The sequence below is a fragment of the Chiloscyllium plagiosum genome, unplaced genomic scaffold, assembly GCF_037043375.1.
Source record: "Chiloscyllium plagiosum isolate Xiang-an unplaced genomic scaffold, Cpla_swu_hap1 HiC_scaffold_13, whole genome shotgun sequence".
In the NCBI taxonomy this organism is placed as follows: domain Eukaryota; kingdom Metazoa; phylum Chordata; class Chondrichthyes; order Orectolobiformes; family Hemiscylliidae; genus Chiloscyllium; species Chiloscyllium plagiosum.
This window is the reverse complement of record NW_028270151.1, coordinates 8138776-8155903: the sequence shown is the minus strand read 5'-3', so window position 1 is coordinate 8155903 and position 17128 is coordinate 8138776. Positions and strand designations below refer to the sequence as shown.

Genomic DNA, 17128 nt, shown 5'->3' with positions numbered 1-17128 from the left:
AAAGAAAAGACGTGGGGCGGGAAAGGGTGGTAACTCTAATTGGTTCCTGCTTCAGCTGTGAGCTCAGCTGGAGAGTGATACATTGAGGTGGGGTGCGCGCGGGGCACTGTGGGAGATGTAGTCCAGCTGGCGCGCGGTTGGCTGGGGGAGGCGGAGACTGGAACTACAGGTCCCAGCGGGCAGCGCGTCCCGCGAGGGGACTCCTGACAGCTGCCAGTGTATCTAACGGAGCGGAATCCTCGGGCTCGCTCTGTCCTTCTGCAAACATGTCCAGCCCGAAGAGCAAACCGGGCCGGAACCCTGCAGAGAGTCACCGGCAAGAGTCCGCGCAGTTGCTGATCTTCAACTTCTTGCTGATCCTCACCCTGTTGACAATTTGGCTTTTTAAACACCGGAGAGTGCGCTTTCTGCATGAGACTGGCGGGGCTATGTTTTACGGTGAGACACACAGAGCAAAGTATAACTTCTTCTGTTAAACATTAGCAAAGCGAAAGGCAAGTCCGCGCGTTGGAGTACGGCGAAAGTAGCAGTCAGTGTTTTGAAATGTGAAATTGGATCCCTTCCCCACGCAGCAGCATTAGTTTCCAACAGGAACCCCAGCTGACAACAAAAAAAACGCAAGGCGTTCTTTCTGTCAGTGCTGGGTTTGGAATAAATGTCAGAATCCGTTGCAAGGACTGAGCTCTGTGCTTGCACTGAGCTGCTGGAGTGCTCAGGTGTCTCTCTCTTTCCCAACAAACAGCCTCTGGTGCTGCTTCAGGCTTTGACAATTACTATCCCACTTAACCGTTAGGGAATAACTAAGTTAAACTCCCAAATCCACCTCTCTGCATCAAGGGACGTGGCACCCACAGACCCATTGTAATAGCGTCTCTTAGAGCTTCGGAATAGGGGAAATTTCTCTGGGTGCTGGAAAACTGAGACCAGCGCAGAGAAACTCAGCAGGTATGGCAGCGTCAGTGGAGAGAGAAACAGTTCATGTCTAGAGTCCAATATTACTCTTCCTCAAAACTGAGCTCTGTTTCTCTCTCCACAGGCGCTGTCAGACTTGCTGAGTTTTTCCAGCATTCTGCATTTGTCTCTCAAAGTTTGACAGCGGGCTGAATAAGGGAGAAGTTTTTTTTTCCAAAAAAAACCCGAAGTTTTATATCGGTTGGGATGAAATGAGGAGTGCAGGCAGAACCCAGTAGAGTTGGGGCAGTACAACTGCCTGGTAGTGTTTTCCAGCTGTGCCAATGATACATGGCATTGCTCTTTGACTTTAACTCCCCAAATTATTTGGGGATTTCATCCAGGGCCCTTTGCTGCATAGTCCTATAGCTTTTTTGAGGGGGGGGAGGGGAACCCAGAAAGAACTGCGAATACTGGAAATCGGAAACAAAATCAGAAATTGCTGGAAAAGCTCAGCAGATCTGGCAGCATCTCAGAGCCATAACATGGAAACAGACCCTTCGGTCCAACTCATCCATGCTGACCAGATATTCTAACTAAATCTAGTTCCGTATCCCTGTAAAGCCTTCCAATTAGAATCCCTACAGTGTGGAAACTGTCCCTTAGGCCCAAAATGTCCGCAGCAACCCTCCGAAGAGTAACCCACCCAGACCCTTTCCCCAAACCTATTACTTTAGATTTAATTAATGCAGGAGAAAGTGAAGTCTGCAGATGCTGGAGATCAGAGCTGAAAATGTGTTGCTGGAACAGCGCAGCAGGTCAGGCAGCATCCAGGGAACCGGAGAATCGACGTTTCGGGCATAAGCCTGAAAGAAGGGCTTATGCCCAAAACGTCGATTCTCCTGCTCCCTGGATGCTGCCTGACCTGCTGCGCTGTTCCAGCAACACATTTTCAGATTTAATTAATGCACCTCACCTACATATCCATGAACGCTATTGGCAATTTAGAATGGCCAATTCACCCTAACCTACGCATCTTTGCACTGTGGGAGGAAACCGGAGCACCCGGAGGAAACCCACGCAGACACTGGGAGAATGTGCAAACTCCACCTAGACAGTCGCCTGAGGCTGGAATCAAACCCATGTCCCTGGTGCTGTGGGGCAGCAGTGCTAACCACAGAGCCACTGTCACCCTATTCATATAACCATCCAGAAGCCTTTTAAATGTTGTAATTGTAGAAGCCTCCTCCAATTAGGGCAGCACGGTGGCTCAGTGGTCAGCACTGCTGCCTCACAGCGTCAGGGACTGGGTTCGATTCTAGCCTTGAGTCACTATATGGAGTTTTCACATTGTCCTTGTGTCTGCAAGGGTTTCCTCCCACAGTCCAGAGATGTGCCAGTCAGGTGAATTGGCCATGCTAAATCACTCATAGTGATAGATGCATTAGTCAGTGGGAAATAGGTCTGGGTAAGCTACTCTTCGGAGGGTCGGTGTGGACTTGTTGTGTCAAATGGTCTGTTTCCACACTGTAGGGAATCTAATCTAATCTTCCTCTGGCAGCTCATTCCATACATGCACTACCCTCTGTGTGAAAAAGTTGCCCCTTAGGTCTCTTTTAAATGTTTATGCTCTCACCCTAAACCTATGCCCCTGAGGTCTGGAATCCCCCATCCCAGGGAAAAGACCTTGACTATTTATCTTATCCATGCCCCTCATGATTGTTTGGAGAGAAATCGGAGTTAATGTCTCAGGTTGGGTGACCCTCCTTCAGAACAGATCCTGTGGCTTTGAACCCCAGGTGTGGAGGTGTCGTACTGGGATGGACAAAGTCAGAAGTCACCTGGCACCAGGTTATATTTGAAACCAGAAGCTTTCAGAACATTGCTCCTTCGTTCGATAGTGAAATCACTTGACCGGATGAAGGAGCAGTGTTCTGAAAACTTGTGATTTAAGTAAACCTGTTGGATGATAACCTGGTGTCATGTGAATCCTTGTTCGAACTCCAGCAAGAGTGTTAACTGGGCAAGGGGCTGATATGCTTGACTGTGTGAACCACAATGTTGGCAGGTTCAGGAATGTCACACTGTGGGATCTGCCCAAATGTCACTGCTCTTTCATGACCTGCTCAATGGCACCACTCCCTACCTGCCTCTTGGACTGATGCTGGAAAAGCACAGCAGGTCATGCAACATCCGAGGAGCAGGAAAAACGATGTTTTGAGTGGGGCCCTTCATCAGGAATGAGGCTGGGAGCCACGGGGGCGGAGAGAAAAATGGGAGGGGGTGGGGCTGGGGAGAAGGTAGCTGAGGGTGCATTAGGTGGAAGGTCGGAGCAGACAGGTGGGAATGAAGATTGGCAGGTAGGACTGGTCATGAGGATGTTGCTGAGCTGGAAGGTTGGAACTGGGGTAAGGTGGGGGGGAAGGGAAATGAGGAGACCAGTCCCTGCATGATGCAGGGATTCATCTGAAAAAAAAAACCTCCACTGAGCCAGTCCATTTCACATGGATCTGAAGAAAGTCTTTGATGCAATGCCAAACAACAGACTTTTGAGGCAAGTCAGAGATTTGGGTGTAAAAGGGACAGTAGCAATGTGTATATAAATTGGCCAAGAGATAGGAAACAGAATAATGGACATTGGTTACTTCTCAGGCTGGTTTATCATGAAGATCCTTAGGGGTCAGTGTTGGGACCGTTGCTTTTCCTGATATGGATTAATAATCTGGATCTTGGTGTGCAGGAGACAATCGCAAAGTTTGCAGGAGACACCAGATTTGAAGGAATTGTAAGCAGTGAAGAGAACAGTGTGGAACTCTGAAAGGCTATAGACCAGTTGATGAAGTGGGCAAATAGGTGACAGATGATAAGCATGAAGTGTCAGGGGATACATGTTCATCTGAAGAATGTTGTTAGACAACGTTTTTGAAAAGGGGCACAATTCTAAAGGTGGAGGCCGGAGCAAAGAGACCTGGATGTATGAGTGTACAGGGAGTGATGGGATAGGTCGAGAGGACACTGTGTGCGCAGCTTTATGATTAGGAGCAGAGTTCAAAAGGAAAGAGGTGATGTTGACCTTGAAGAGAGTAGAAAGTGTGGTGCTGGAAAAGCGAAGCAGGTCAGACAGCATCCGAGGAGCAGGAGAATCGACGTTTTGGGCCAAAGCCCTTCATCAGGAATTGTCGATTCTCCTGCTCCTTGGATGCTGTCTGACCTGCACTTTTCCAGCGCCACACTCTCGACTCTAATCTCCAGCCCTCACTTTCTCCTATTTGACCTAGTAGAGACACTCGTTAGACCTCAACTGGAGTATTGCGTACAGCTATGGGCACCACATGATAGGAAAGATGCAAATGCTGTGGAGAGAGTGCAACAGCAATTTAGAAATAAGGAACTTCAGTGAGAAGAGACTGAAGAAGTTGAGGGATTGTTCTCCTGGGAGAGAATTAACTGACAGGAGATTTGATAGACACTGTCAAAACTGAGTGGGCTGGACAGAATCAATGGGAGAAACTGCTGTCCTTGAAATGGAACAGGAAGAGGAGGGCAGATCTTTGAACTGATTTGCCAAAGAAGCTCAGCGTGATGGGGAGAAACATTTTCACCCAGAAAGTGGTTGGGGGCTGGAATGCATTGCCTGGCAAAGTGGTGGAGACAAATTCAGTTGAGGCATTGGATGGTTATTTTGGATAGGAATTTTGCACATAAATGAAGAAAAGGAAGGAGGTTGGCACTTGGAAATAATGTTCAATGATGAGCCAGTGCAGGCATGAGGGCCGAAACAATTCTGTGATTGATGTCCTACCCAAATGCTGACTGTTTGCAGCACAGCTCTTTTCCTTGAACGTTGATCTCTAAGCTGGGAATATCATAGAACCCCTACAATGTGGAAGTAGGCCATTCAGCCTATCGTGTCCACACTGACCTGCCAAAGAGCAGCCCACCCAGACCCACCCCGTCCCTATAACCCTGCATCTCCCATGGCCAATCTACCTAACCTGCACATCTTTGGATTGTGCGAGGAAACCCGCACAGACTCTAGAATGTCTTTGTGGAGTTTGCACAGTCACCCAAGGCTGGAATCGAACCTGGATTCCTGGTGCTGTGAGGCATCAGTACTAACCACTGTGCTGCCCCGTAGATGATTTTGTGTATAAATTGGGGGTCGAGGATTAAGCACTGTTTTGTGAACTGCAGGATGTTTAAAGGCGGAGTGACTGAGTTGGAGGAAGCCTGCCTTTGATGAGCTAATAGATGGAAACTGTTGTTGTACTTCTGAAAACTTGACCACAGATTATTCAAATATCTGCTCGCAAATTATGTGGCTTTCTGTCATTGGGTGCTTCACACAGTTCCCAGTCTTAAACAACTGCCTCATTACATGAGAGTTGCAGAAACAGTCTTCTCCATGTGTTCCAACTTTGAACTCTGCTGAAGGTCAACCTCCTGGGAACTGGACAACAATAAACTTGATCAGTTTGTCCGTGTTGAAACCGGGAGGAGCAGAGGGCATACTTCGGTGTAAGGGGTGGCCAATTCCTGTCAGAAATGAGGAGGGATTTCTTCTAAGAGTATCAAATCTGGGGAATCCTTTACCACAGAGGGCTATAGAGGCTGGATTGTACTTTAAGAAATTCTTAATCAATAAGGGAGCAAGGGTTATAGGGGAAAGACAGGGAAGTGGATCCGAGGATTGTCAGATTAACAATGATCTCTTTGGTGGAGTAGACATGATGGGCTGAATGGCCTTCTGCTCCTACATCATATGGACCTTCATAACTTTCCTTTGCTTTACCAGGCATTTACTTCACCTGTTAAAGCCTCGCCATCATCTAAGAAGCAACAGGCCTACTACAAAAGTAACTGTGATTTTTAAGTGAATATTGCTTTGAGTTCTAATGTTTCTACCCTTTAAGCATGTGAGATATTGTATTTTAAAATATGGGGCTGTAATAATCATTTTTATTTTACTTTGCACCTCACCAAAAGCTCACTGTTGGATTTATTTTGTCAGTGCATTCAGGGTAAGAGAACTCATAACTTCTATATGCCAGCGTACTGTTCACAGGCAGTACAAAGGACAATATTCTGTCTGTGACAGTGAACAAAGACTCTTGTGGAGAGATTTGGCAGAAGTAGCTTACCACGAACATATAGTCAAGTGATGTTTTGGAATGCAGCAGCAGTGACACAGTAACCTAGTCGGCTGCCAATCAAATTGAACTATTCACGTCGAGCAAAGCAAAAAAATTAGAAGTATTTGGTTTGTGTGGTTTTTAAAAATTTTCAGTTTATTAAATAAATGTAGTTAAGTAAATAATTACAAAAAAGACTGAAATGAAGGAAAAACATTTTTAAAAATGTGAATTTATTCTTTTATCACTGAGAAATTTGGTTCACTATTACAGAACTGGTATTCCCAGGATTATTAGGCCTGGTTAGCACTAATTCTGCAGTTAGTACCATTTTTAAAAACAAAATTAGTTAGACCTTATTCAGCAGGTTTAATAATTTCTCAAAATCTTTTACAGCAAACAATTTTTGCTGTAACAAAATGCAAATGAAAGAGAGGCTGCAGGCTGTGAGAAATATCAATGGTGCAATTGATGTAGACTTCAGGTTCCTGAGTAATTCTGCACATAAGTGGGCTCCCCAAGTTGCTGTCCATCTCTTTGGAGAAATGAATGTTAATGCTGTCTTTTAAGCTGTTGTTATTGCAGCAATCTTTAGTTCATTAATAATGGCCCTTCACTAAAGATGTTTAGCTCCTTTCTCTGACTACCCAAATTAAACATTTGGGCTTTCAACTGCACCATGTTTGGGACAATAAGTAGATCATGGTGATAGTAGGTTTACTCATTTATTCTCAAAAAGTTATTCAGTCGTTGCACAACACCAGGTTATCGTCCAAAAGGTTTATTTGAAATCACAAGCTTTCAGAGCACTGCTCCTTCATCAAAACTCGTGATTTGAAATAAGCCTTCTGGACTGTAACCTGGTGTTGTATGGCTTGCAGAGTCATAGAGCACAGAAACAGACCCTTCAGTCCAACAGTCCATGCTGAACACAATCCCAAACTAATCTAGTCCCATCTGCCACACCAGGCCCATATCCCTCCAAACCTTTCCTGTTCATATATCCATCCAAATATCTTTTAAACATTGTAACTGTTCCCACTTCCTCAGGAAGTTCATTCCACCTTCTAACCACCCTCTGGGTTAAAATAAAATTGTGCTTCTCATGTCTTCTTTTTAAATCTCACTCCTCTCGCCTTTAAAAATGTGCCCCCCCCAGTCTCGAAATTCCTCATTTTGGGGAAAAGACAGCTACCATGAACCCTATCGATACCCCTGGTGATTTTTATAAACTTTATATAAGGTCACCTCTCAACTTCCTACGCTCCAGCGGAAAATGTCCCAGCCTATCCAGCTTTTCTTTATAATTTTAAACCTTCCTGGATTTGTCCACCCCAGTCCAACACCAGCACCTCCACGTCATAAAATATTTATGGAAAAGGCCACTTGGGGACAGTGGTATGAGCCTGGCATCAAAGCCTGCCATCCTAAGAAAGGAAGCCTGTACTGCAGTATAAATCCTGTGATGAGCTTTCACACTAACCCTTTTGAAATCAAACAACAAGAATGACTTCCTTCTCCTACAAGTTTCTTTCACGTGCCAGGCTGAGCTGTCTTGAGCAAAAACAGAAATTACTGCAAAAAGCTCAGCCGGTCTGGCATCATCTGTGGTGAGAAAGCGGAGTTAACGTTTTGGGTGCAGTGACCCTACCTCAGAACTGATGGTAGCTCGGAACAAGTTATTTTTTGGTGCAGAGGATAGGGTGTGAGGGAGAAGATAGAACCCAAAGAGGGAGAAGAACAGTTGGACAAGTGTGGGAGTGGATAACTATCAGGTAGGTAAAAACAATGACTGCAGATGCTGGAAACCAGATTCTGGATTAGTGGGGCTGGAAGAGCACAGCAGTTCAGGCAGCACCCGAGGAGCAGTAAAATCGACGTTTCGGGCAAAAGCCCTTCATCAGGAATAAAGGCAGAGAGCCTGAAGCATGGAGAGATAAGCTAGAGGAGGGTGGGGGTGGGGAGAGAGTACAATAGGTGAGTGGGGGAGGGGATGAAGGTGATAGGTCGGGGGCGGGGGGAGGGTGGAGTGGTTAGGTGGAAAAGAAGATTGGCAGGTAGGACAGGTCATGGGGATAGTGCTGAGCTGGAAGTTTGGAACTAGGGTGAGGTGGGAGAAGGGGAAATGAGGAAACTGTTGAAGTCCACATTGATGCCCTGGGGTTGAAGTGTTCCGAGGCGGAAGATGAGGCGTTCTTCCTCCAGGTGTCTGGTGGTGAGGGAACAGCGGTGAAGGAGGCCCAGGACCTCCATGTCCTCGGCAGAATGGGACGGGGAGTTGAAATGTTGGGCCACATTTGATTGGTGCGGGTTGATTGGTGCAGGTGTCCCGGAGATGTTCCCTAAAGCGCTCTGCTAGGAGGCGTCCAGTCTCCCCAATGTAGAGGAGACCGCATCGGGAGCAACGGATACAATAAATGATATTAGTGGATGTGCAGGTAAAACTTTGATGGATGTGGAAGGCTCCTTTATGGCCTTGGATGGAGGTGAGGGAGCAGGTTTTGCAGTTCCTGCGGTGACAGGGGAAGGTGCCAGGATGGGAGGGTGGGTTGTAGGGGGGCGTGGACCTGACCAGTTGGATAGCTATCAGCCTGGGAGAACGAGCGGCTGCTAACAGGGCCTATTAGTGGCTAACAATGGGTTGTGTGTAATAGCAGACCATGTGGCCAGATTCCTGATGAAGAGCTTATGCTCAAAATGTTGACTCTCTTGCTTCTCGGATGCTGCCTGACCGACTGTGCTTTTCCAGTGCCACACTGTGATAACAGAGCTTGGTGTGTGGGGATTGGGCTAAGGACATGGGAGAAGATGCCTCAAGGCCTAAGATAGTTAAGTCTTGAATCACAGAAATATTGCAATGCAGAAGGAGGCCATTCAGCCCATTTTATTTGCGCTGGCTCCAATCTCCTGCCTTTTTCCCCAAACCCATGCACATTGTTTCTATTCAAATAACCATCTTGAATGCTCCGGTTGAACCAACCCAGCACCACATTCCCAGGCCGTGTACTCCAGGCCCGAACTACTCGCTGAGTGAAACAAAACATTTCTCACGTTGCCCTTGCTTTATCTGCATGTCACTTTAAATCGAGGCTCATTTGGGCTTTTTCCTTAGAGATTGAGTGACACGTTGCTCTCTGTTCTATCTGGTACACTCATGAATTTGCAAACCTCTATAAAAACTCCTCTCAAACACCTTCACTCCAAGGAGAGCAGTCCCAACCTCTTTAACCTGTTCTCATCACTGAAGACTCACATCGGACCATTCACTCTAAATCATTTCTGCGCACGCTCCAATGCATTCATATCTTGAACTGAATTGTGTTCGGTTCATTGTCACGTGCTCACGTGAGTACAGTGAAAAGTTCACCAGTTGCCATGAGGTACTAAAGTACCTAGTTGAGGGTGCGGTGCTGGAAAAGCACAGCAGGTCAGGCAGCGTCTGAGGAGCAGGAGAATCGACATTTTCCTGATGAAGGGCTTATGCCCGAAATGTCGATTCTCCTGTTCTTCGGATGCTGCCTGACCTGCTGTGCTTTTCCAGCACCACCCTCTCAACTCTGATCTCCAGCATCTGCAGTCCTCACTTTCTCTCTCAAAGGTACTGAGTTACAGATTGTACAATTTCGACGCTTTCTTAATGCTTGTTGCTTCAGAACCTCAACTGAGCTGTTGTACTGCCTGGTAAGGGCTGGTCATGTCAGAAATATGAGCGACTTGGGTAAACGCATAAAAGTATCATTATTCCTTTGTTCCTTGGCTCCTTCTAAACTTTCTTGATTTTTTAAAAAAGGCATCTTGTTGGCTATCTGAATAGGAAGGGTTTAGAGGGATATAGGCCAAGCATTGGCAAATGGGAGTAGATTAGGTTGGAATATCTGCTCGGCTTGGACAAGTTAAACCGAAGGGTCTGTTTCCGTGCTGTACGTCTCAATGACTTTAAAAGAACTGCATAGAATAGAATTCATTATTATGATTTAAAAAAACATTGAACACACAGGGATAAAAGTTTTCCTCAGCTGGGGAAGTAAAAACAAGTGATACAACAATGCTTTGTCTATTACACACCTCCATTGCTGTCACTGCTGCTGTATTTAGTTCTGATACTTCCTGGTTCATGCCACTAATTTAGGTGAAAACCTGTCCTCCAGTCCTCGCACAGTAGAATAAAGAAAGTGGAGCTCACAGTTCTCCGTTATAATGAAGTACTTGTGATTTTTTTAAAATCCTGTTCTCCGACTCCTTTTGTTTCTCCTCCATCTCCGAGGTGACTCATTTCCACTCTTGTCACTTTGGAATTAATTGTTGGGAAGTATTTAAACTATTACACAGGAAATTCACCCAGCAGGTTGCTTTTCTGCTCCCCTTCCCTCATGTGTAAATAGCTGAGTTATGTGTGTGTGTCAAAATCTCCACTGACCACAAGTGGACTTCCATCACTTCCTTGTTCATGCATTTACACGCCACAAAAGTATCAGTTTAACCTAGCCAGAAGTCACCAACACCAGATTAGAGTTCAAAGGTTAAGATTAGATTAGATTCCCAACAGTATGGAAACAGGCCCTTCGGCCCAACAAGTCCACACTGACCCTCCGAAGAATAATCTAATCAGACCCATTCCCTTACCCTATATTTACCCCTGACTAACACTGTGGGCAATTTAGCCTGGCCAATTTATCTACTCTGCACATCTTTGGACTCAGAGAGGAAACTGGAGCACCCGGAGGAAACCCACGCAGACACTGGGAGAATGTGCAAACTCCACACAGACAGTCGCCAGAGACTGGAATTGAACCTGGGTCTGGTGCTGTGAGGCAGCAGTGCGAACCACTGAGCCACCGTACAGCCCAGAGTGCTGCTCCTTCGTTATGTCAACTCCTTTTTGTGGAGCAGTGCCCTGAAAGCTTGTGATTCCAAATAAACCTGTTGGACTATAACCTGGTGTCATGGGACTTCTGACTTTATCCAACCCAGCCCAACACCAGCATTCTCCACATCATTAATTTAACTAAACTGTCATATTTCAAATATGCTATAGAATTTTATTATCCACAGACATCTAATAAGGCTCTGGTGGTAAAGCATTTCAGAGTAAACGTTGGTGACCCTACATTGTGTTCCTTTTCTTTTTAATTTGTTTGGGTTGTGGGATTCGCTGGCTAGCCCAGTATTTATTGCCCATCCCTAATTGCCCAGAGGGCAGTTAAGAGTCAACTACATTGCTGTGGGTCTGGAGTCTCACATAGGCCAGACCAGGTAAGGATGGCAGTTTCCTTCCCTAAAGGGCATTAGTGAACCAGATGGGCTTTTCTGACAATGAATTTGTGATCGTCATCAGGCACTTAATTCCAGCTTCTCACTGAATTCAAATTCCACCATCTGCCGTGGTGGGATCTGAACCCGGGTCCCCGGATTAACCATCAAAAAGTGTGGCAAGAGTGGAAAAGCACAGCAGGTCAGGCAGCATCCGAGGAGCAGGAGAGTAGACGTTTTGAGCATAAGCCTTTCATCAGGAATGGGAGGGGGGGAGGCCCAAGGGGGCTGAGAGATAAATGGGAGGGGGGGGGTGTGGCTATGGGGAAGGTAGCTGGGAATGCGATAGGGAGATGAAGGTGGGGGGTGATGGTGATTGGGTGGAGTGGATAGGTGGCAAAAGAGGTAAGACCACTATGCCATTGCCTCCCTGAGGCACCATCTGCTGTGGCTGGATTTGAAACACGGTCACCCAAGCATTTGCCTGGGGTTCTGACTGACTCGTCCAGTGATGTTACCAGGTTCCCTGGATTAATGGTCCAGCAATAATGCTGCTAGGCCACATGGACCTGGAGTTCTGGATCACTGATACCCTCCACCTTTATCACCCAGAAGGTGCTAATCCTGAAATATATTTATCGCACATTGTTTCTCGCGGTAATTTGAGAACTCAAGTGAGGACGAATGATTGTGAAAAGCTGGCAACAGGTTCTCTGTTTGATCTGTTTAGGTCTGATAATGGGACTGATCCTACGTTATGCCATTCCGTCCCCTGATCCTGAAAACAGTATCGTGCACCATTGTGAGAATGTGACCACTAGCCCTGGGACTTTGCTGCTAAACGTTACAGACCGCTTGTATGAGTATGAGTTCAAGCGGGAGATTGCCAAACACAACGTGAATAATCGGCAGGGGAATGAGATACTTCGGAAGGTAAGGTCATAATGTAAGACCCACGATGCACTTGGAGAGTACGGTTAAACTGTGAATGACCATACTTGGTGCAGTGTACTCTGTAAACAGAAAGATGGTCATCACAAAGTTCAGATGATGTTAGAAGCTAACAGATGTTTGCCTGGGATGGAGCATTTCAGCGATAGAAAGGCTAGATAGGCGCAAAGAAGGTTGCGGGAGGGTGGGGATTGATCTGATAGAGGTGTGTAAGATGATGAGGGGCGTGGACAGGGTGGATAGAAAGCAACTGTTCCCCTTGGTTGAGGGGTCAGTAAGGAGGGGGCATCATTTTGGAGTGAAAGGCAGAGAGAGGTTGAGGAAAAATATTTTCACGCAGCGAGTGGTGGGAATCTGGAAGGCACTGGGACGGTAATTGAGGTGGAAAACCTCGTAACCTTTTAGAAAGTACTTAGATGAGCACTTGAATGGTCATAACGTTCAAGGCTCTGGGCACTGTGCTGGAAAGTAGGATCTGTGTGGACAGTAGTAAAGTTTTGATGGCAATGACTTAATAGACCAAAGGGCCTCTTCTGTACTGGATGATTCTAGTGTTCAAATGTTATCAGAAACTCCAAAGCTTAACCAGTTTTCCTTGCTGCAGCTGGTCATGCAAAAACCACCTGTGGTCTTGCTGTGTTATCGAACTCACATTGTAGTCATAGGGAGGTTTCTTAGACTGTGCCTCAGTTTTATTCATCTCGTTAGAGATCTTGCACGTGTGCATATTCTGGCCTACGCAGCGTGATTCCGGCCTACGCAACGTGATTCCTTTTGTCATATTTCTGCCAAACATGATAAATGTGCATTCAAATCCACTTTCCAATGTCAGTTTATCACACTGGTTGTACAATAAGGTCACTGGATTGCTTCAACTTTCTCTTTATTGCTTTTGAATGTTATTTTTCTCAATAACAGACTTTTCCCATTTCCAAAATAAACACAAAAGAAAATTGTTAGAAGCTATTATTGAAGCTAAATTTGCTGATGACACAATAACTTTTTGTCATTTACGTAAATGATTTGGACGTGAGCTTGAGGTTTGGTTGGTAAGTTTGCAGATGACACCAAAATTGGAGGTGTAATGAAGAAGGTTACCTCATGACAATAGGATCTTGACCAGATGCGCCAATGGGCTGAGAAGTGGCAGATGGAATTTAATTCAGTTAAATGTGAGGTGCTGCATTTTGTGAAAGTAAATCTTAGCAGGACTTATACACTTAATGGTAAAGTTCTAGGGAGTGTTGCTGAACAAAGAGCCCTTGGACTGCAGGTTCATAGCTCCTTGAAAGTGGAGTCACAGGTAGATAGGATAGTGAAGAAGGCGTTTGGTATGCTTTCCTTTATTGGTCAGAGTACTGATTACAGGAGTTGGGAGGTCATGTTGTGGCTGTACAGGACATTGGTTAGGCCACTGTTGGCATATTGTGTGCTATTCTGGTCTCCTTCCTATTGGAAGGATGTGTGAAATGTGAAAGGGTTCAGAAAAGATTTACAAGGATGTTGGCAGGGTTGGAGGATTTGAGCTATAGGGAAAGGCTGAACAGGCTGGGGCTGTTTTCCCTTGAGCGTTGGAGGCTGAGGGGTGACCTTATAGAAGTTTATAAAATTGAGGGGCGTGGGTAGGATAAATAGACAAAGACTTTACCCTGGGATCGGGGAGTCCAGAACTAGAGGGCATAGGTTTAGGGTGAGAGGGGAAAGATATAAAAGAGATCGAAGGGGCAACTTTTTCACTGAGGGTGGTACGGGCATGGAATGAGCTGCCAGAGGAAGTGGTGGAGGCTGGTACAATTGCAACCTTTAAAAGGCATTTGGATGTGTATATGAATAGGAAGTGTTTGGAGGGATATGGGTTGGGTGCTGGCAGGTGGGACTAGATTGGCTTGGGATATCTGGTCGGCATGGATGGGTTGGACCGAAGGGTCTGTTTCCGTGCTGTACATCTCTATGACTCTAAAGATGGGCAGGAAAGTGAGTTCTGTAGATGAAGAAGGAGCCTGCATGCTGATACACAGGTTAAGTGAGTGGGCAAAAAGCAGGCAAAAGTACAATATGGGAAATTGTGAGATGGTATATTTTAGAAGAAAGAATGAAAACCAGGCATATTGTCTGAAATGGTGAGAGGCTGCAGAGTGGTTTGGATATCCTTGTGCATGAATTGTAGAAGGTTAGTCTGCAGGTACAACACATAATCAGAAAGCTAATAGACTGTTACGATTTATTGTGAGGAAAATTGAATACAAGAGTAGGGAGGTTAGGTTTCAATTATACAGTGCATTGCTAAGACCATATCCAGAGTAATGTGTACAGTATTGGTCACCATACAGAAGAACATTAATGCACTGAAAGCAGTTCAGAGAAGGTTTATCAGATTAGTAGGCAAAAGTGAAGACTGCAGATGCTGGAAACCAGAGTTTAGATCAGAGAGGTGCGAGAAAAGCACAGCAGGTCAGGCAGCATCCGAGGAGCAGGAAAATCGGCGTTTCAGGCAAAAGCCCTTCATCTGGATTCCTGATGAAGGGATTTTGCCCGAAACGTCGATTTTCCTGCTCCTCGGATGCTGCCTGATCTGCTGTACTTTTCTCGCACCACTCTGATCTAAACTTTATCAGATTTGTATCTGGAGTCAGCAGGTTACCTCATGAGGAAAGGTTAGACAGACTTGGCCTGTCCTCTCTGGAGTTGCCAAGAGTCAGAGATGATATAATTGAAACGATACGATCCTGAGGGGACTTGGCCAGGTTGGTTCAGAAAGGATGTCTCCTCTTGAGGGAGAATCGGGACCAAGGTGATTGCTTTAAAAAAAAACAATCAGGGGGACCCATTTAAAGCAAAGATGAGGATTTTATTTTTCTCCTAGGGGTTGAGAGTACAGCAGAAATTGCTGGAGAAGCTCAGCAGGTCTGGCAGCATTTGTGGAGAGAAATCAAGGATACAACTGAGGGGTTCTGAGGGAGGGTCACTTGACCCGAAACGTTAACTCTGATTTCTCTCCACAGATGCTGCCAGACCTGATTTTTCTCCAGCAATTTCTATTTTAGTCTCTGATTTACAGCATCTGCAGTTCTGTCAGTTTTTATGCAGTTTACTTTTTGGGACTAGTGAGTCGTCTTCAGCACTCTGAGTTCTGAAGAAGGGTCACTGGACTCAAAATGTTAACTGAGCTCTCTCTCCGCAGATGCTGCCAGACCTGCTGATTTTCTCCAGCAATTTAATTATTTTATTCTGATTTCCAGCATCTGCAGTTCTTGGGGTCTTTCTGTTTTGAGAGTCTTTGGAATTCCTTTCCTCAAAAGGCAGTGGATGCAGTATCTTTAAATATTTTTAAGACAAAACCAAATAGATTCTTGATGAGCAAGAGGATGCAAGTTATTGGAGGATGTACAGGAATGCAGAATTGAAGTTAAAATCAGATCTTATTGAATGGGGCAGCAGTCTTAAAGGGCTGAATGGCCTACTCTTGTTCCTTGTTGACATTTCAGTACATAAATAAAACAACACTGCTCAAGAATTACACTGCTCATAGTTGTATGATCCTTTACATTGTCTTTTGTGTTCTTTTGTCCTGGTTACACGTTTACCTGAAGTGTTGAGCTCCTTATGGAAGTCTTGACTTAGTATGATTGGCCTGGACAAAAATAATGTGTCCATGTGCTCAATCTGGATGGAATCATCTAAACACATGCACGGTTTCTAACTTTGCAAGATAAACAAAGTGGCTCACTGCTGCTTCACAGCGCCAGGGACCCGGGTTCGATTCCAGCCTCGGGGTGACTGTCTGTCTGTGTGGAGTTTGCACATTCTCCCCCGTGCCTACATGGGTTTCCTCTGGGTGCTGCAGTTTCCTCCCACAGTCCAAAGATGTGCAGGTTAAGGTGGGTTGACCATAGGAAATGCAAGGATAGGGTGGGTCTGGGTAAGAAGCTCTTTGGAGGGTCAGTGTGGAGTCAATGGGCCGAATGGCCTGCTTCCACGCTGTAGGGATTCTGAGATTCAATATGGGAAAAATAGAAAATAGTTCTTTCAACCAAAAATGTTATTAATAAAATTATTGTTGAAGCACCAATCAATCTCAGGGCCTTCATTGTTTTTAGCATCTCTTTTATAATATGTCTGTGAGTGATTAAACCATTGTAGCTTTGTTTTATGTTTTAAATGTTTTAAAAGTGCATTTAAACTAAGTGAGAGATTAGGATCAAAGGGCAGTGAGACAAGAATTCTTTCCTCCCTTGAGTTCAGATTTACATGTATAGAACTTCTTGCTTTTGTTACCTTGTGTTGCACAACTAATTCTTAAATTAGTTCAATAGGAAACTGGGCACATTAACTAATGCAGTCTAATTGTAAACTCTGTCTGTGAGCTGTTTCTGTGAAGTAAGCTTTTTGTTTCTTTTTTCAATGTATATCCACAGTGAAAACTCCTCCCACCATCCTCTTAAATTGGCTTGTTACTTTCCTCAACTAAGCGCTTGGATATGTACGTTAATGTTTAAAACATTTTGCTGCAGGAATACTTGGCATTTTTCCAATCAGCATGATTGGACTACTATTGCGTAGAATACCCAGTGGGTAGCAATGTTTCAGAAGGCAAGAGCTCAACGCACTTTCAGACACTGCTCAAACACATCAGTGATTCTCTCTGACTGTCCAGAGTAGATATGGTTCTCTGGCATTGCTACTGAGCAGAATTGAAAGAGCTGGCTCATAGTAGCATCCTTTCATGTGGAAGCTGACGCTTTAAGGTACCGTTAAGATGTTCCTTCTTGGCGTCTTCTGTAGATTGTTTTGTTTGATTAAAGGCCAATGTTGTTCACTCTCATGACTGCACACCTGACTTGACAGTAGCAATCTAACATTAAATTACCCGTGATGTTGCTTGTGGTTGTTTGATGAGCTAGATT

At 45.2% G+C, this 17128-nt stretch overlaps 1 protein-coding gene across 4 annotated transcripts in view; it reads left to right on the top strand.

Annotated features, from left to right (window-relative positions):
- The first annotated feature begins 208 nt into the window (after positions 1–208).
- Positions 209–17128, top strand: part of LOC122555670 (sodium/hydrogen exchanger 9-like) — a 482562-nt gene continuing 465642 nt past the window's right edge. For 3 of the 4 annotated variants that reach the window (XM_087993313.1, XM_087993315.1, XM_087993314.1), the window contains exons 1-2: positions 209–438; positions 12004–12206. In XM_087993313.1, coding sequence (XP_087849439.1) covers positions 267–438; positions 12004–12206 — 375 coding nt within the window. In that variant the 5' untranslated portion in view covers positions 209–266. The remainder of the gene's footprint in view (positions 439–12003; positions 12207–17128) is intronic. The other variant, XM_087993316.1, reaches the window with a different exon arrangement.